This window comes from Sinocyclocheilus grahami, unplaced genomic scaffold, assembly GCF_001515645.1.
Source record: "Sinocyclocheilus grahami isolate Dianchi unplaced genomic scaffold, SAMN03320097.WGS_v1.1 scaffold1170.1, whole genome shotgun sequence".
In the NCBI taxonomy this organism is placed as follows: Eukaryota; Metazoa; Chordata; class Actinopteri; order Cypriniformes; family Cyprinidae; genus Sinocyclocheilus; species Sinocyclocheilus grahami.
Window position 1 is genome coordinate 266,762 of NW_015506349.1, and position 20,574 is coordinate 287,335.

A 20,574-nucleotide genomic window follows, 5' to 3' on the forward strand; every position below is an offset into this window, starting at 1 on the left:
TGCATCCAGATATTATTTAATAACCCCTGAAGTAATTCATCCAGTAGCTTTTCTCTCCGTGACAAGAAAAGCAGACCACTGTTGTTAGCAGTTAGCACTAAGCATTAGTCGGGGAGGGGCTCTGGGAGGAGCTGAGTAAATTTAGTCTCACGTCACACAACAGCACATTCGACTAGGAGCAGGTACAATTCAGATATCTTAAAATATAATTGTGACTAGTCGAAACTGAATTAGAGATATCTCTAATTACCTTTGCGTATGTGTGACGCCCTATTGAAGATATCTATGACGTCATTACAGATATCTTAAATGGAGTTTTGACTAGTTAGAAATCGGATTAGAGATATCTCTAAATACTTTATGACTAGTGCAATTATAATTGCAGATATCTCTAATTGTCATTGTGACTAGTCGAATTATAATTATGACTCGTCAAAATACAATTGTTCCTATCTTAAATGATATTTATGGATAGTCAAAACAAACTTTTAAATGCTAAAACAGCTTGCCATAGAGGCGCAGCTCTGCGCGCTGAGACGCGACGCGACGCGTCAGTTCAGTGGCTGTAAACACATGCAGGGAGCCGCCTCCGCCTGCTGCTGCCACTCATGAGTAATCATGACAAACCTGTGGACGCGTCTCAAGCGTGGAAACAGAAAGCAGATCTCGTCGACCTAAATCAGGGTAAGTAAAATGGGAGTGGCCTTTTGGCCCAGACGTTTTCTCTGATTGGTTAGAAACGATGCATCAAATTATAATTCGTATCTCAATTCTTTAATGCGCATTTTCAATTCAATGTATATTAAAGTCTATGACTGTGATTATATAGGTGAAAGTTATTCTTTTCTCAGCGATTAGTCAAGGTGGACCAATCACAATCATTGTGATTTCAAAATTCAAATATGTGTATTGATTTCATAGATCCATAGTCCTGTGGCACATTTCTAGTAACAATACGTAGAATTAAAATATGTTAAATGTTACATTCACTGTACAACGTCTTAAAGATGTGAATGCTGCTCATGGAGATACAGCTTTCTGAGCCTCAAAGCGCCCTCTGTGGAAATAGAAATAGAATTTGCTTGTAACATTTGCCAGCCGGTGCGGTGAAGCAGTACAGCTGTACAAACACTTCCCTCAAACACTACAAGCGTTGACACTTCAGCACCGAAATCTCAGCTCACGCTATGATTTAATATGACTGACAGTTTGACGCTACTAGGCTGACAGTAAGTCACACATAAATGACTGTGTGTGTGTGACAAATACTGTGGGAACCACAAAGGTTAAAAATATAAGGTCAGGTTAATCTTAGTATGTTTGGAAAATATTGGGTAACCATTTCTATTAGTGTCCATTACAAAAATGCACCAGTGGTTTCTACCAAAATAATATACGTGTTATTTTGACACGATGCTAACTTGTGATTTACACAAAATCACTACACACAGCATTTAATGTAATCTCTTATCAAAGATTTAAAAGCTTGCCAGCCGGTGCGGTGAAGCAGTACAGCTGTACAAACACTTCCCTCAAACACTACAAGCGTTGACACTTCAGCACCGAAATCTCAGCTCACGCTATGATTTAATATGACTGACAGTTTGACGCTACTAGGCTGACAGTAAGTCACACATAAATGACTGTGTGTGTGTGACAAATACTGTGGGAACCACAAAGGTTAAAAATATAAGGTCAGGTTAATCTTAGTATGTTTGGAAAATATTGGGTAACCATTTCTATTAGTGTCCATTACAAAAATGCACCAGTGGTTTCTACCAAAATAATATACGTGTTATTTTGACACGATGCTAACTTGTGATTTACACAAAATCACTACACACGGCATTTAATGTAATCTCTTATCAAAGATTTAAAAGCTTATTTTTTTGTCCTTTCTCTTTGGAGTGTTACAAGCTCTTGGTGCATAAAGAAGATCTGTAAAGTTGCAAAGACTAAAGTCTCAAATCCAAAGAGATATTCAGCTTTGTAAAACTCGACGCGTTTCAGAAAGGCGGGGCATAGAGGAGAAACTATAATGTACAGTATGTGGAAAATAATGTTTTTTAAGCTTAAACCGCATAAACATTTCATTACACCAATAAAAAAAAAAAGGAGTCCAGCCCGGGGTCGTCACATGTGGTTGCCGCAGGCATCACAGTATGTTAAAGGACGTAACATTTCCGTCACACGCTTGAGGTATTCAGCCAATCACAACGCAGTGGATAGCTGGCCAATCAGAGCACACCTCGCTTTTTCAGAACGATGAGCTTTGTAAAACTCGACGCGTTTCAGAAAGGCGGGGCATAGAGGAGAAACAATAATGTACAGTATGTGGAAAATAATGTTTTTTAAGCTTAAACCGCATAAACATTTCATTACACCAATAACATTTTTTTTTTCTTTTTAGCAACATCGTATGACCCCTTTAAAAAAAAAAAAACTAAATAATTCTGTAATCCTTCTCATAGATTGCTCTGGATTTGTTTTTGCAGATGCACTTTCAGAATCATAAGGAATCACAAAAACAATCATATCTGAATGTTTAATTTTAAAATAAAGTGTAAATAGCGCGTTAAAACATATTTACAAAGCCTTTGAAAAACTATAAATTTTTTGTGAAAAGAAGAAAAAAGGATTGCACACCAACATGACAAAGCATGATCAGCACACCAGTGGCAAGCATATTGTGTCACAGCCTGATGCTTTGGGAAATATTAACACGTCATTATTCAGAGCAATACTCAAAATAACATGACGATGAATCACCTCTTATTTAGATTGTGGTTGTGGCGGTGTGAAATGGTGCAAAACTACAAAAGCATCAAACATCAAGAACTTCAACACAAAACTGAGTACATAATTCAACTTTGTATTCCGAAAGTAACACGGTTTCAAAACTGTACATGAAATACCATGGAAATAACGATTTTGGGGAGAAAAGGTCCTGAAGGTCCTTTAAAGCATCAAAATAACTGCAAAGTGTATGTGACCAAATACACTCAGGTACTGAAATGTAGTGTTAAAAAAACTTTCAAAACTGTACATGAAATACCATGGAAATAACGATTTTGGGGGGAAAAGGTCCTGAAGGTCCTTTAAAGCATCAAAATAACTGCAAAGTGTATGTGACCAAATACACTCAGGTACTGAAATGTAGTGTTAAAAAAACAAATATGCATTTACATGTTTATTTAAAAGCATAAAACCAATGGAAGACATTAAGATTTAAAGGTGCTTATTCGTATACGCCATTAGAAGTTCAATTTTGCCAATAAAATGACGGGAACCGAGCAGTTACTCCAGTGTGGCCTGTGCTCCTTTTTCAGTCATTCGCAGTAAGAGCATCTCTGAATATTTATCCAGGAGGGCCACAGTCCTTTCGTCCCTCAGTTGACGGCCGGGGGATTCCTCCGGTACAGGACGGGTGCTTGTCTCTTGTGGGCACAGGGAGTTTAATTCACTCTGTACCCCCACAAACACCTCCTGCAAAATACTCTTCATCTGTTCCTGCTGCTCTGACAACTCCGGGATGGAGCACAACTACAGAGAGGGGGATAGAAGAAGGGTTTTACCATTTGATGGATTTTTAAGGTTTTATGGTAAGGTTTAGCAATAGGCGTTTTCAATCACTTTCTAAGGCTACGTCCACACGAAGCCAGAGCTTTCCCTATCTGATCTTTTTTCCCCCTCGTCTCAAGAAATATCTGCGTCCACACGAAACTGACACAAACCGATGTAGTATACATGCCAGACCAGCATGTGGCGCTGTAATTCTGCCACAGAGATACACTAAAATTGGAGACGAAAACTTGGACTATGCGCAAAAACCCTGCGCGCGGTATACAAACGAACATGGAACAATACATTTATTAATCTGTTAATGTTAGTTAATAAAAAGACAATCGGTCCGTGTTTGTTCATGTTTTTGTTTGACTAGGGGCGAGACGTGGGCTGATGTCGTCTTCGTTTCAGAAAATATACGGATTCGCTGTCCACACGAAAACGCAAGAGTGGCATTTTAAGATTTATCCACTCTGGGACCCGGTTTCTAAAAATATCGGTTTCACTCTCCCAAAACGACACATCCGTCTGGACGAAATGCCTATACGATACAAAATGTATGCGTATACAGCTAAACGTGTGCCGTCTCCGTGTGGACGGGGCCTAAGAGTGCTACAGAATTCCTTTTCTGAGATGGAGTTATTGTTAACTAAAATATGTATTAAATATATTTTTCATTAAGAAAGAATGAATGAAAGAATGAATGAATATATATAAAAGCATAAATGACAATTTTCTCCTTGTCAACTAATGCCAGGTTCACACTGCACGAATTTAGCCCCGATTTTCACTCTCTGACAGTTTTTTTGGAAAAGCGCAGACAAATGCCCAGAAATTGGAAGCAAATCAGTGCTTGTTCACATGTGTGACCGTCGCGTAGTGCGTGTTATCAAAAAACGCGATCTGAGAGAAGTGCCGATACCCGCGGGATATTTGCCATGCTAAATATCTGGATCCGTCGGCGACTCACGGTCCTGCAGTGTGAAATGTATTTTGACTGGAAATGACATCGGCGACAACCTACAGCCAATGAGAGAGCACGATAAAGGGCAAAAGAAAATTTAGGGGGTGGAGTCATAGATCTGCAACAAAACATTATATATTATATTATATATAAAATTGAAAACTAAATCTGTTATCCCTGACAGAGGTAGAGATTTTGATAAACCACCTTGTTATAAAAGCCAGTTGTTTTATGGATGGTCTGCCAGAGTTCATTCACCATCTCCTTACACATCTGGGCACTCAACGAGTCTGCAGAAAGATAAAAATAAACATTAGCATCAATGACTGTGCAAATAAATATAATCCCAATATTAATCAGAATTCAGTCATATTCTGATAATAAGCATGTTATGTTAACAGATTAACCCAATTGCAAAAACCAAATCAAGCCAATATTCTGGTTAGTAGAAATGTGAATCAGATAATGAACACCCTCAGGCTATCCAAGATGTAGTTGAGTTTGAGTAAATATATTCTGCAAATTTTCATTTTGGGGTGAACTATTCCTTTACTCTGAATTTTGAGCAATGTAAACATGATTTCAAATCTGTGCACATCTCTATGGAATTATTTATATGCCTGCTTACTGCAATAAACTATGGAACACCAGAACCCATGTGTTCATGGTCAACTAATTTCTTGCTATCTGAATGCATTCTAGCATGTAGGATACAAAGTACCTGTGTCCTCTCCAGCGCAGTCATTTTGTGTAGGATCTTCTCTGTCTGTAGTCACGGAGTTGGTCATTGAGATCTGATCAGTGGCCTGTGTATTCCCACATGACTCTGTAAACCGCAGGTCTTCAATCACCGAATGACTGGCTTCTGACAATGTGGAGTTCCTGGCAAACATTTCAGACCCTGTCGAGAACCTGCTTGAAGTCTTAGAAACCAAACTCTGCTCAATATTAATGATCTGCTTCCGACACTCTTTCCCCAGTGACCGCATCTCTGTGGGCGTCACCAAAGCCTGTCGACGTGGAGACTCGGGACGTTCAACTTTCCCTAGACTGCTCTTGAGCGCCAACGGTGACAGACTGGCACGATTGGGGCCAATGAGGTCCAATCGAAGAGCTGCCCGGGCACTGTGGTTACCCAAGGCAGGAGTAGAGAGAGCCGGTGTCGGATGAGACGATCCAGAGGAGAGAACTGAAGAGGAAGGAGGAACAATGTTCTCTTTGCTTTGGTCCACAGTAAGGTCCAGAGACAAAGACGGGGCGTTTAACTGCGTTTCTTCTGATGTACACGTCTCCACAGAATTGCTCTGGGTTATCTTTGACCGGGAGCTTGCAGTGGGACCCATGTAGCTTTGGCGGGAGCGTGTAACAGATGTGTCAAACGCACTGCTGGTAGATTTGGTGGTGAGAACGCCTGTAGTGTTGACAGTATTATGAGCTTTGGACATAATGCTCTTGTTTGTGATTTCTGAAAAGAGAATGAATGAATGAATTAATAAATTTTTTTAAAGCTGGTGGTTTAACCCAAATTGCACAAAGCCAACCAAAAACCAAGATGTGTACGAAATAAAAAAAGAGAGCAAAACAAGCATGAAACCACCAAGACACCCATGTGAAACCATTCTGATTTGGTAATTTAGTACAGTGGTTCTCAAACTAGGGTACGCATACCCCTGTGGGTATGTGAGGTGATGGAGGGGGTACGCGATTCATTTAATTCTGCCCCAACTTAAAGTAAAATTTAAAACGAACATGTTTTTCTGACAAGCAAAATGCCGCTTCTAATGTAAAAACAGGAAAATGGGAGTGCCGTAAACAGTCAAATACATCATATCCAATCAGCTTACCTCATCTTTTGCGGTTAAAACTGATCACGTGCATGTGATAGGATGCCAGCTGAATATGCTGCTTTAGCAAATCGCACTGCTGTTCAATGTATCATTAAAGTAGATCTTCACTTAATAGCATGAAGAGCAAATATTGACAGTACATTGAGATCGATTTAAACTCTCTTTGATACTGACACATACCCTGTGCGAGTTATTGTTTTCATGTTTAAAATACGAGCAAGAATGCAAATTTCCCTGAATATCCAAACGATGGCATGTGACAATTTTTACAACAGTTCAACAAAAAAAGGTCATATTAAGTGAACATTTTACATTTTAAATGTAGCCTAGGCCTACATTTTAAACAGAATATTGTCATGTTTGTTCTATTTTGCAACTAAATAATAGTTCCAACGAAATATAATCTGGTGTGCGTCTCCAAGCAACATACAGCAGTGTTTTGTTTTCGTTTTCACAACGATTTGGAGAGTCAGTGATTAATAACCCATTCATAACTACATCATTTTGCTTGGTTACTGAATTAATGAATGACGCGACGCCTGGCTCATTAAGACAGTGACTCGCCGCCACCTACTGGCGATTTTAGTTTTAAATCTACAAGTAGGCTATCTCTTCAATTTGTCATCATTTATTCTTTATTATATTAATAATACACTTAATGGAATGTTAAGAAAATGACATAAAACATAACATACAGCTAATAAGGATAGAAAATCTTTGCCTCTATAAAAGTAAAAAAGAAAATGCACCTGTAAATCAATTTAAGGGGGCAAATAATGTCCTATAATAGAAAAGGTGTGACTGCGGTCTAAGTGGAAGAGAGGGGGTACACTAGGGTTGGGCGATGTCTACCAAATTGGCATCGGACGATGTCTGCAGTGAAACATCGTGATGGACAATGACATCGGGGGGCGGGGTTAGGGGTGTGCCCAAAGAGTGAAACAAATAACGCATTCTACGGAGCCACTAAAAGGTTAGCCGCTTGCTAGCGGTAGCCTGTTGCATTACAGTACATGAAAGTTCACTTACCACATACACAGAGTAAGGAGAAATGTCTGATAGGACGATGGCGAATGATTTGCAGATCCTGAGCACCAATGACAAACATCTAATCTTGTCAAATGTGTGGTAAGTACTGTCGCTCCATAGTATAGAGTCCTTGTGATCGCGAATCTCAAAAGTGAGAGTGAAATGAGAGCGCACAATCGAAAGCAGTTTCAATAGTGGCTCCCTGACGCCCGCAATTTATATACACCTATACTTCCCCAACGATATAATTGCGAGAAAAAGTATTGAAATTTTATGTTTTTATCCTCCCATCTCATAGGCTATTTATTCCCTTTAGGGTTTCCATAGTACACTTCATTTCCTTTCTGAACACGGAACTGGGATGTGGCGGATTGCGGGGGAGGGGGTGGGGGGGGAAGGAATCACGATGTCAGCTTAACATTGTGATGTCTGTCAGCCATCGGCGATGGCATCGTCTATCGGCCCAACCCTAAGGTACACAGAAGAATGTTAAATGCCCCAGGGGATACGCCCCTGTAAAAAGTTTGAGAACCACTGGTTTAGTAAGCCCAGACATTAAAAACCACCCAACACACTCTCACAGACCTCCCAGAGCATTTTTCCAGCGTAAAAAAGATAAGTTCTGGCAAGATTTCCGAGCAGCCACTGAGGAACGTTTCTTGGTAACTGGAGGACAAGAGTTCAGCATATATATTGCATACAGCATATAAATTATAAATCAGCATTATATTTACAATTACAAAACGGTGCCGGAACTTCTGATATATTCTAATTAGACAAAGTAATCCATTCTGAGAGGAAAAATCAGGGGCAATAAAAGCAATTGTATTTAACATGGAGCTAGGCACCTCATGGGGGCCGATATGTTGAGATCACATGACCAGTCAGATACTGTCAAGGCCCCGATATACTTAAAGAGAAATTAAAGAACAAACTGTTATGCCTCCATTTCGATCAAAATCAGTCCTTTGAGGTCAGATGCAAATAAAAACATGAACACTTTGGAGAGCTGCTTTAAAGTAGAAGCTAAAGTTTGACTGCATTTTTTTCATGTTAAATACTGTAAAGCTGCTATTGCGTGCTATATAAATGCCAAGTGTCATAACTGGAGTGCCGAATTGCAGAGCTTGTGCAAACATATCCACAACACTATGATCAGATGCTTTCTTAACTGCTGTTTTCTCACTGTTGTCATTTTTGCTGTGTGTTGTTTTTGTTATTGAGAGGAAAGAGTGCAGCACATATTAATATCTGAACACCGCTTGCAGCTGTGTGGGTGTCGTCAGAACACTCAAAAGACAAAAAAAAGAACTTTGCCGTTAGTATTTCGGGGCCTTTAACCTCACTGTTATGGGACACTTTCACTCATGGAAGTAAAATGCACTCTATTAACAGGTAACAGGACATACCACTTTTCTCACTCTCCTCAATGCTTCCACTGTTGTTTGAAAGAACCTTGGACTTGTCCTTAAAAGCAGGAGAAAAAGAGAAAAATTAACCCAAGACAAAGTCCCACAGACTTCTACCTACAGACCTCTGAAAGCTTTCAGCTGCGTCACTAAGGACACCCTATACACTATGCACTTATACACTATGTACTCAACCATGCAGTGCATGAATTATATAAGGTTGTTTTGTCATTCATAATCAGAGTCTGATAGCCCCTCCCCCTTTGCTACGTAATTAAAGCCGTGACAGTTGAGTGCATGAAGTGTCCAACATTCCACACTTCATTTTTTCAGTTATTTAAGTGCATCATCTGGGTATTTTAAGTGTATTTTTGGAATTTTCCATGTGTGAACACACTACTCGCTTTGTTTATACTACAAAACGTCATAGAATACTCCACAAGTACGCGATTTGGGACACACCTTTTGTTTCTACTAACATAACCAACAGTATCTTATCCTAACATTCCTATCAAATATTTCTAGCTAACGTATATTCAGTTTCACTTGGAAAAAAAAGGTTTTTGTGGTTTTTAATCCATATTATTAGGTCAGTTAAACTAAAAGTGTAATCCTTAACGAGGACAATTCACTATTAGCGGATATACACTTAAGACTTAGGGATAGTTCACCAAAAACTGAAAAATTTTGCCATGTTCTCACTTTATATGAAGAAAAGATTTCATTTAGGTTTTTTATTCAGTTAAACATTGATCAATGCACATAAATGGAGCATATCAAATAGAGCCACAGCAGCTCAATCAAACTGACTTTAAACATAAGGGACAAACCTCACTGGTTCTTGCGGAAGCTCAATCATGCTTGAGTGAGACAAAAGAGCAAACCTTGTTGGTTAACAAGCATGTTTGAGCTTCCATTTACAATATATGATGTGCTCTATATACTGTATGTGCATTTATCAATGTTTATATAAGAATACAAGTCTAAACTAAATCTTTTCATCATATAAAGCTACTGTGTTTTTTCAGAAGACTTTGATTAAATCGCTTGATTCATGTAGATTACCTTTAGGATGTGGTGTTATGATTTTAGAAGAAAAAACTTTTAATGGAGGAACAGAAAACATTCAGGTTTCATTACATATCTTCATTTGTGCTGAAGAAATGCAACAGATTGACGTGACAGTGTTCAGTCTGAATAATGATTGGTATGAACAACCACTGGGATCATCTTGTATGTGTGTCATTCAAAGTACATTATTCATGAGACTAAGCATCCTACCATTGTTCCGTCGAAGGTTGGACAGCTATCACTGGATTCATCTGGTATACTGGGCAGGCAGGCTGCAGGCCGGCAAACAGCACTGCTACTAGTCCCAACAGTGCTGAAACAGCAGATACGTATAAAGTCATCTACACTATGACACACTACAATATGTAATCACACAGATACTTCCACTGTTTTATTTAGATCTCAAAAGGGAAGGGAAGAACTATAAATGTAAACTTATATTTCTCTATTACACAGTTTGAACAAAGGGAGTCAAGACGTGGATGTTTACTCACCGAAAGCGGCTCTGAAAGCGGGAGAGGAAGCGCGTGGAGATGCTGAGACGAAGATTGAGGAAGTTACTCTCTGTTGTGGGCTGCAGACTGCTCAAGTCCATGTTGAACTTTTCTACAAGAGTTTCCACAGCAGATAAGATTAGCAATAAGGTTTTCACCATCATCTTAAAGGAGTAAAAAAAACAAAAAACCTGAAAATGTAGTTCCATTTATATCCAAGATGTCGATTAGTGTTTCTTTATCACACTGGTTCTTAATTCCAGTCCTGAGGACCCCCTGCTCTGCACATTTTGCATGTCTCTCTTATTTAACACACCTGATTCAGATCATCAGCTCGTTAGGAGAGAGATCCATGAGTGTGTCAGATAAGAGACATACTAAATGTGCAGAGCAGTAGGTCCCCAGGACTGGAATTGAGAACCACTGCTTTATCGGAACAGATTTGGATAAATTTAGCATTACATCACTTGCTCGCCAATGAATCCTCTCAGAATGAGAGTCCAAACAGCTGATAAAACATCACAATGCACAAGTAATCCACACGTCTCCAGTTAAGCAAAAAGCAACAGTTAAAATGCCTAAATGATGGATTTCTTTCTTACAAACATGTAGCTTTCACTTCACAAGACGTTAAAAGATGGACCGGGGTGGTGTGGTTTACTTGTGGATTATTGTGATGTTTTTATCAGCTGCTTGGACACTTAATCTGAAGGCACCCATTCACTGCAGAAAGGATCTGAAATCTGAACAGATTTTAAAACACCAGGCAACACACACTTGCCGACTTTGTAAACGGTAACAGTGAAAAACTGGGCATCATACACTAACGACTGAGAATCACACACACTATCAGACTTTCACGTTGTTTTAAATGCAACAAACTCATGCAGAAATGTGCCTTGGTGCTAGGAGACACATGAAAAATAAAAAAATCCAATGTGTTTTATAAAATCGGTTCAAAATATCAAATGTGTTTGATATTCTCAGATTGGACAAAAATCGTGTAGTGTACTCCATGTATTATGTCTAGCAAAGGTGGTGTGGTTTACTTGTGGATTATTGTGATGTTTTTATCAGCTGCTTGGACACTTAATCTGAAGGCACCCATTCACTGCAGAAAGGATCTGAAATCTGAACAGATTTTAAAACACCAGGCAACACACACTTGCCGACATGTCAAAGTCTAGACCCTGAATATAAGACGACCGCGTTTTTTCAGATGCATTTCCAAGAAAAAAACATCATCTTATATTTGGGTCAATACAGTAAAATGAGCAGAAATATAATGATCCAAAGACAAAAGAACTGATAAAAAAGCTGTTATAGGAGCAACAGCCATGTGGGCAGTGCTGTGTCATATGCCATAGCTGTGCACAAGGTGTTTGTCACAGCTCCAGACTTATTTGTTCATTAATGACGTCATCAGCTACTAGTCGACTTCGACTCGACTTTCATCACATAAAAGTCGACTTCAAAAAATCTGAAGTCGTTCAACCCCTAGTACAAAGTCCCATTTCACTGTATATAAATGGAAGAAACAGGGTTGTTTAAACACTGTCACACAGTTTAGTTGCTTGGCCCCATCCATAGCTTGATTCCAGCACATCAACCTTTCATAAATTGTGCAAAAGTATTACCTCCAATCAAACTAACTCGTGGGGAACTGGTGACAGTCATATCAAGCAACCACTGGGATACCTCACGGCTCAATGCTTGGCCCTTCTCTTTTCAGTACACAATGCTACTCTAAGTCATCATCCAGGCATTTTTTAAAATATTAAACCAAAAACAGACTGCACTGCAGCATTTCTGTTGCTGGATACGTACAGTGGGTACGGAAAGTATTCAGACCCCCTTAAATTTTTCACTCTTTGTTATATTGCAGCCATTTGCTAAAATCATTTAAGTTAATTTTTTTTCCTCATTAATGTACACACAGCACCCCATATTGACAGAAAAACACAGAATTGTTGACATTTTTGCAGATTTATTAAAAAAGAAAAACTGAAATATCACATGGTCCTAAGTATTCAGACCCTTTGCTGTGACACTCATATATTTAACTCAGGTGCTGTCCATTTCTTCTGATCATCCTTGAGATGGTTCTACACCTTCATTTGAGTCCAGCTGTGTTTGATTATACTGATTGGACTTGATTAGGAAAGCCACACACCTGTCTATATAAGACCTTAGAATGGCTGTATTAGATCAAAAGGGTGCTTCTACTAAATACTGAGCAAAGGGTCTGAATACTTAGGACTATGTGATATTTCAGTTTTTCTTTTTTAATAAATCTGCAAAAATGTCAACAATTCTGTGTTTTTCTGTCAATATGGGGTGCTGTGTGTACATTAATGAGGAAAAAAAAATGAACTTAAATGATTTTAGCAAATGGCTGCAATATAACAAAGAGTGAAAAATTTAAGGGGGTCTGAATACTTTCCGTACCCACTGTATCTGCTAAATGAATGAATGAAAATACACCTATTCCCTAAATTAAAAATGAACCAAGCCAAGATGTCATTACAACCAATTTACCCTTCTCCAGTGGACAGAGCAGTGCTGTTGGCTGGGTATAAAATGTAGCCAGTCTTCTCTGGTGAGCTGAGCTCTGGATGGAAGTTCTCCTCTCCATGTGGCATCTGCAGAAAATCTGGCCCTTGGAGCGAAGAGCTAAACCCATCTTGGGAATCCTATAACAAATAAACAAACAAACATTTTCATATTTCAATTAAGGGACCCGATTATGTGGATACAATTGTTAGTGAGGCTTGTTAAGAATAGCATTACTGCTACTATTAGCTCATACTATAGATTTTATGTTTTTGTTAGTCCCACTAACTGAGTGTTTGCTGAAATCTTGCGGTCTTCTGTCCAGTATCTGTCACATATAAGAATGGAAATGGAGTCACAGACTAAATTATCCCAATCATTTTCAATAAAGAGCTGGCGAATTCTGGCACACAATCAACAGCAACCGTTGGCAACAAGACGTAGGTATGTACAGTGACTTGACAAAGTTGAGAAATGTTTAACTTTATGCAAATGAAGAGCAACTTTCAGGAGCAACAACCAATAGGAGTGAAGTCTGTGTAAGGGGAGCTCAAATGTCACCTTTGAGTTCCCCTTTGAGCTTGCTGTGCAGGCAAGAACGGACAGATAATTTATAGAGCGATTTCACTGTTCTATATGATTTGTAAAAACAAACCTGGCTATAATAAAATGATGCAGAAAAGACTGTCAGCAGTCTTAATGAGTGTGATTCATACATTTCTTCTTGCATCATGTAACAACAAGAACTTTTTAGCAAAGACAGTTCATATTAGTTCATAAATTGTATAAAAGTATCTTCAATCAAATTAAATCACATCAAATGTTGAGGAATGGTGACAGGCACATCAAGCAGCTATTGGGGTACTTCAGGGCTCAATGCTTGGCCCGTTTCTCTTTTCAGTATACATAGGGCTGGGCGATATAGCTAAAAAATGTATCACAACATAATGTTTCATATCATTTGGTATCGATAATTATTGAACATTTTTTATAACCTTTCTTAAACAGAGCATTAGAAAAAAGATTTAAATTTAACCACTGTATTTTTCCATTTACCCAATTTATTAAGATAAACAACAACTTATTTTATTTTTAACAGTAAAACACAAAATAAATTAAATAGAACAAATATCTCCTTTCTTATATTTTATATGCAGATTAAATAAGTGTAAAGGAAACTTTTGGCCTGTCTCCTGAGGCCACAGGAGAGCGCAATGAGCAAAATATTGCACCTCATTAATTGTTTATTCAATGCAATTAAATAATGGCGGTCTATAAAAGTGCATACCAACTAATATTTATAAGTCAAATATAATTTCGTAAATTGCATAAACAATTATGAACAAAACAGCATCATGTATTTATGCATAGCTTAATACAAATAGCCAAAGCGCTGATCACACAATTGCATTTAAAAACAAATGAGATGCATTGGAATGGAATAAAACCTCCACAAATTCTCAAGACATGTTTTCTAAAAGTTGAACCTCTTTTAATTTTACATGACTTTCTATTAATCTCTTGTGAGAGACGCTAGTGCAACAGTCACAGTTGTGCGTCTTAAAAATGCGCCGAATATGCGTTCTGTGTGAATGGCTTGGTTTCTAACCTAACCAATATCTTCTCCGCATTGATCTTCTATATTTCTCTAATATTTTGAATGAAAAATGCCGCAGCGGCACATCCTGTGGGTTCAATTGGATAGACTAACAAAAACATTCAAATGCAACAACGACAATTACATCACCGCATCTCGTGCGGCACTGATAAGGCTCCCTGACGCACACCTAAAATTCAAATACACCATTTTTGAATTCGAATGCAAATTTTTATTTTAAATTTGACTAATATTCCTTTTTTTGATTCACAGTCTCATCGCAGGCAGGCACGGCACTCATTTCAGCATGTGTGTGTTCTGTTGGCTGTCTGCTTGTCACTCAAAACACGCCTTTAAATGAAAAAAGTGTGAAAATATCGTGCGCAATCGAACATTTTTTTTTTCTTTCATTTTTTGTATCGTTATCAGTGATGGTGTACCGTCGGTAAATACTGATACCGTTTTATTGCCCAGGCCTAAGTATACACCACAAAGTCACTCTGACTCACAGGAATGTTCCAGTATTAAACCAAAATCAAATCGCAATGACAATTTCTGGAGCGATATCAATGATTTGTCTCTAAATACAATGATCTTGATTCATACATTTATAGATGCAGTTCAAACTAAAACCTCTGCATAATGTTTATTATTAGGGATAATCATTTGTCAAAATATATGTTTTTAATTTTTTTTGCAATATGTGTGAGCTTAAATTAGATGGATTGTTCATCTTGTTAATGATTTAATACACTAGCACTGCTGTAGTTTACATAACACTCTCCAACAGCGGAATTTTAGTCTACTTCTTTAGCGACAAAACTATTACTAGTTAAATTAGAATGATATTTTGACATTTTACCAGCAATATATCTCATCTGATTCCAATGTCATATTCTGCAGTCTACACCAGAGATTAGGGACATGTAGCAGCGCTGGCAGTGTGAATGGCGCATTTAAGAATAGTTTACCCAAAATTTTTATTTGCTGAAAATTTACTCTCAGGCCATTCTATAAGGTATAGATGAGTTTGTTTGTTCATCAGAACAGATTTAATTATTTCCGCACGATGCAGCTATGTGCACAGACAGTCAGAAAAAATGGCTTGTGGGACATCAGCTTTGCATAACTTACACGGCAAATCTTTTCCTCCTCTAGATCATCATCGTCAACATCTTCTTCCAGCAGACTGTCCAAACTCTGCGGATGAAAGCGAGAGTCTTCCTCAAACTCTTCCTCTCCCACGGCTCTGCTGGGAGTGTGTGAGAGGGGAAGCTGCATGCTCTTCATCTCCAGTACTGTGCGGATGGCTAGTGGATCTGATCGCACTGCCCAGCGCCCCTGTGGCTGGTACTGAGATCTACTAGCTATGCCACTACCATCATTTTCACCTTCTCCACCCTGTGACACCCAAGAGATCCAATAGTCATGAAAGAACACAATATGCACAACAGTTTATGATAACAGGAACATACATACCAGTCTACGAACCCACATGGGCATTTTGCCATTGGTTTGGAGCACCACTGAATCCACAGATGCTAAAGTAGAACAGTCAAGCCCATTAAACTCCATTCTAAACTGCATTCTATACATTTTGCTTATGCACTTAATGTGACCAAGAGGCCCAAGACTTCTCAATATCACCACAGATGAGATAAATCAACACACCATCAGTAGAGTCGAGCCTGTCTGGAGTTCTGCAGTCCTCCACACCATCGTCTGGAGCCTTCTCTGGCATCAAGCTGCCTTCCTCTTCCTCCTCCATGTGAGGCAAAGCACTACAGGGTACAGCGATGTAGGTCTCTCTCCTGAGCAATAGGAATTTAATTATAAAATAAATGAAATGAGACACTAATGTGAATTGCTGGCAATATTTAATCATATAACCCCAAATTAAATCAATATTTTAAAAACAAATAAAGTAAAAATATGTTGGTATCTGCAAAATTCATTTAAAAAATCATCACATAATTATCAATGCTGCAGGGATGACATTTTTGTACATTTAGCACTACTGGTTCCATTCTCCCAAAGTCTAATTTTTTAATCTTTTTTAATGGGTTTTTGGTTAAATGCCTGAAATAATGTCTCAAGCGCAAAATATTTTTGTGTTTTATTTTATGGCATAAAATACATAGGTCTAAGTAATACCCCTTTTTCTTTATCTTTTTTTAAACAAAGGTTTTGCTTGTTTTGAAAAAGGTGGATGCTAACAAGTGGCTAAATGGGACTGCAGACAAACAGGTAAATTCATCTACTTACTAGTCCACATTTACGGTCTCAATTTTATTCATAACCATGCTTTTGCAAAACTATTCTAACTCAAACTTTTGGGGAAATGACTAGAAGAGTTGTCAGAAGCTTAAAGTGTAACTTTTTTTATAATACAAAGCAGGTTGAAAATCAGCAATATCGGTAGCATATGTGAATGAACAATGTTTTCTTTTTCTGTGTTACCTGCACTGAAAAATTCATGTTTATTTATCAGCAAAAGTCCGCCAGATGACAAAACCATCTTTACGTCCACATTTTTGTATGCCTAACCACAGAAATTCAGATCGACATTTACTACACATACTAAAGCATGCATGATGCTCATGCTTTTTTCATTGCCTGCGTCTCACTATATGAGGACATGAACACATGAACTTCATCTCCAGAGTTGTGGCCTAATGATTAGAGAGTCTGACTTGTAACCCGAAGGTCGCAGGTTCGAGTCTCAGTACCAGCAGGGATTGTAGGTGGGGGGAGTGAATAATAGAGACTGGGAGTGGCCTTGAACAGCAATATGCCCAGTGTATTATGGGTGAAGTTTTTCTGCCTACTTGGCAAAAGACAAGAGCCTTGTTTCTGTTTTCTTTAGTAAGTTGGCACTCTTTTCAAAAAAAAAAACAAAACAAAAAAAATACTTTCTACTATATGAATCAGATTTGCAGTGACTCTACCTGATGGCTTGCTGTTGGCTGGGGGCCCGTTGAACCCTCAGACCTGCTTGCTGCTTCCTCTCTGCCAGCCTCTTCCTCATGGAGTTGGTCATCTGAGAGTCCAGCCGCCACACAAACACACAGCTGGATACACACACAAACCCCAGAATAAGACTTAGATTTGGGGAGTTCTTAAAGAGCTATTCCACCCAAAAATGAAGACTGAGTCATTATTTACTCACCCTCATGCCATTCCAAACCTGTGTGTATCTCTTTCTTCTATGGAAAATAGAAGAAAGTTGGTAACCAAACAGCTTCGGTTCCCGTTGACTTTCATTATATCTTTTATGTTCCACAGAACAAAGAAAGTCATACAAGTTTGGAACGACATGAGCAAATGACAGAATTAGCATTTTTAAGTGAACTACCCTTTACACACATTGAGGTAAGGTCAATCGATATTGGCTGACGCGTTAATGAGTTTTAAAGGGTTACTCCACCCCAAAAATGAAAATTTTGTCATTAATCACTTACCCCCCCATGTCATTCCAAACCCGTAAAATTTTCCCTTCGGAACACAATTTAAGATATTTTGGATGAAATCCGGGAGGCTTGTGACTGTCCCATTGACTGCCAAGTAAATTACACTGTCAAGGTCCAGAAAAGTATGAAAGACATCGTCAGAATAGTCCATCTGCCATCAATGGTTCAACCGTAACGTTATGAAGCGATGAGAATACTTTTTGTACACGAAGAAAACAAAAATAACGACTTTATTCAACAATTTGTCTCCTCCACGTCACCGTATCGCCATTTTGGAGTATCCACTCCACGCAAGCTGCGTATGTTGTTCTACTTGTCTGTGTCAGTCGCACCACACGGATACGTTTTCTAAGTTTATTTACGCTTTGATTTGAACGGAAACAGCATATCCGTGTGGCGCGGCTGACACAGAACAGCATACGCAGTTTACGTTCAGTGGATACTCTCCAAAATGGCGCTACGGTGACGCGGAGGAGACGAATTGTTGAATAAAGTCGTTATTTTTGTTTTCTTTCCATACAAAAAGTATTCTCGTCGCTTCATAAAATTCAGATTGAACCACTGATGGCAGATGGACTATTTTGACAATGTCTTTCATACTTTTCTGGGCCTTGACAGTGTAATTTACTTGGCAGTCAATGGGACAGTCACAAGCCTCCCGGTTTTCATCCAAAATATCTTAAATTGAGTTCCGAAGACGAACAAAGCTTTTACGGGTTTGGAACGACATGGGGGTAAGTGATTAATGACAACATTTTTATTTTGGGGTGGAGTAACCCTTTACGAAAACAAAAAAGATTATAGTCGCGATTATATAGCTGCTATACGGAGCCTGTTTATTGTCTTAGTTTTGTCTTTTTCATAGTTCCTAGTTTAGTTTAGTCTAGTCTTGCCTTGCCTGTTTTCCCGTGTATATATCGCTTCCTTTGTTTTTGGATTGCCCTGTCGTTTTGCCGTTTGGACTCTGTTTGCCCATGCCTGGACCTTTTCCTGTGTTCCTGGATTTATCCCTCTAGTCTCGCCCTTTTGATTCTGTTCGCCGATCGTTGACCTTCGCTAGCCCTAGGATTATTCTTGTGTCTTGCCCGCCATATACCTGTTTGCCATTGTTCGACCCTGCCTGTGTTTGACCTCTCTGCTTTAAATAAAGCTTGCACATGGATCCGCACGTCTCACGTCTCGTCAGCCCCGTTACAGTATATGCTTTACTACTTCCAGCTGCTCAAAATAGGAGTTCAAAATAAGAGAAAAAAATGCACTTTCAACCATCTACATATTAACGTCAACATATCAAAATACAAACACCATGAAGTAAAGTCACAATTCATCAACAGTAGATCATAAACAACTGCTTGGCATAAATGCACAATTATTCATTGACAGCAAACTGCTGTGAAACCATGAGTCTGTATAATGCACAACAGCAACACATTTCGACTTTGAACTAGAGACCTGAGCGGGACGGATTTTTCAGGCCCGCTCGTTCCCGCAAGATTCTGTCCCGCGCCCGCCCGCTCCCGCAAAAATATATCTTATCTTGTCCCACTCCCGCCCGCGACATTCGTGTTTTGTCCCGCTCCCGCCCGCATAAAAGTAATCTATATAGATTGTTTTAAGTACATTGAAGAAATTGACATGAAATGGTTCTGTAACATCTCCTAAGCTCCACAACATCCCAGCATAAACAAACTACTACCGATAAAATATTTGTTATTTAGACTAAGCATTAACATTCACAACCACTGTTATTTTTTACGGAAAGCAAACCTGGGCTGCTGCGTGCATGGTTTGGCATGGCAGAATGCAAGCAGCACACTTCCTTTATTATCACAAAAAGCTGACATCTCAGTTAATTACGATCTCATAAAGCTCTGTTATAACACTAAATAGATGCACAATTAATCTTTCAGAGTGTCTAAAATGAGAGGATTCGTGAGCACGCAATTTCAGCACTGCGGTGAGTAGCTTCTAACTTGATCACCTCTGATTGGCCATTGCGTTCCAGAAAGCAACAGCTGAGTCTGTGATTGGCTACATTATAAATGAAAACTAGGCTATGTCTAGCTTGCGCGTTAATCATTTTAATGTTAATATTAGTTGTTCTTTTAGCTTTAGTGTAACAGACAAATAACAATTTATATGTTTTAGACACTTTATGTTAAGATCATTTCTATTTTGCGGGAGTCCCGTGAATCATTCAGAGACTGTAATCAGATGCCTGCAGTCCTGGCTGAACTTCATACCTGTAACAATTTCTGTGCGGGGATAAAAGTTTGTTCAACAATAAGGAGATTTATGTGGGGAAAGAATGAAATCAGTGATTAAGAAAAACAATCTTACCCGAATGTCCAAATAAGGTGGCTACACATTCGCCTGACTCATAGTCAAAGATACAGATATTTTTGTCTGAACAACTGGTGGCCAGAAACATCCCAGAGGGATCCAACTGAACCTGAGAGCAAAAAAACAAAGCCATTCAGTCAAAAATCTTTTAATTTTTGGCAAAGCATGAACTACCATAAAAAGCATTATTCACATCATACACAAACCTTAAGCAGTGTCCCATCATCATTCAG

The 20,574-nt window shown here is 38.7% G+C and overlaps 1 protein-coding gene across 1 annotated transcript in view; it reads right to left on the reverse strand.

Annotated features, from left to right (window-relative positions):
• Positions 1–3,038: 3,038 nt before the first annotated feature.
• Positions 3,039–20,574, reverse strand: part of LOC107567570 (WD repeat-containing protein 62-like) — a 47,983-nt gene continuing 30,447 nt past the window's right edge. The window contains exons 16-31 of the mRNA XM_016253260.1: positions 20,548–20,569; positions 20,339–20,450; positions 20,204–20,253; positions 19,437–19,450; positions 17,477–17,599; positions 16,200–16,339; positions 16,008–16,069; positions 15,663–15,929; positions 12,917–13,071; positions 10,379–10,573; positions 10,095–10,197; positions 8,814–8,871; positions 7,990–8,070; positions 5,250–5,993; positions 4,736–4,818; positions 3,039–3,543 (exon numbers count right to left, since the gene is read on the reverse strand). Of these exons, the coding sequence (XP_016108746.1) occupies positions 3,298–3,543; positions 4,736–4,818; positions 5,250–5,993; positions 7,990–8,070; positions 8,814–8,871; positions 10,095–10,197; positions 10,379–10,573; positions 12,917–13,071; positions 15,663–15,929; positions 16,008–16,069; positions 16,200–16,339; positions 17,477–17,599; positions 19,437–19,450; positions 20,204–20,253; positions 20,339–20,450; positions 20,548–20,569 (2,455 nt within the window). The 3' untranslated portion in view covers positions 3,039–3,297. The remainder of the gene's footprint in view (positions 3,544–4,735; positions 4,819–5,249; positions 5,994–7,989; positions 8,071–8,813; positions 8,872–10,094; positions 10,198–10,378; positions 10,574–12,916; positions 13,072–15,662; positions 15,930–16,007; positions 16,070–16,199; positions 16,340–17,476; positions 17,600–19,436; positions 19,451–20,203; positions 20,254–20,338; positions 20,451–20,547; positions 20,570–20,574) is intronic.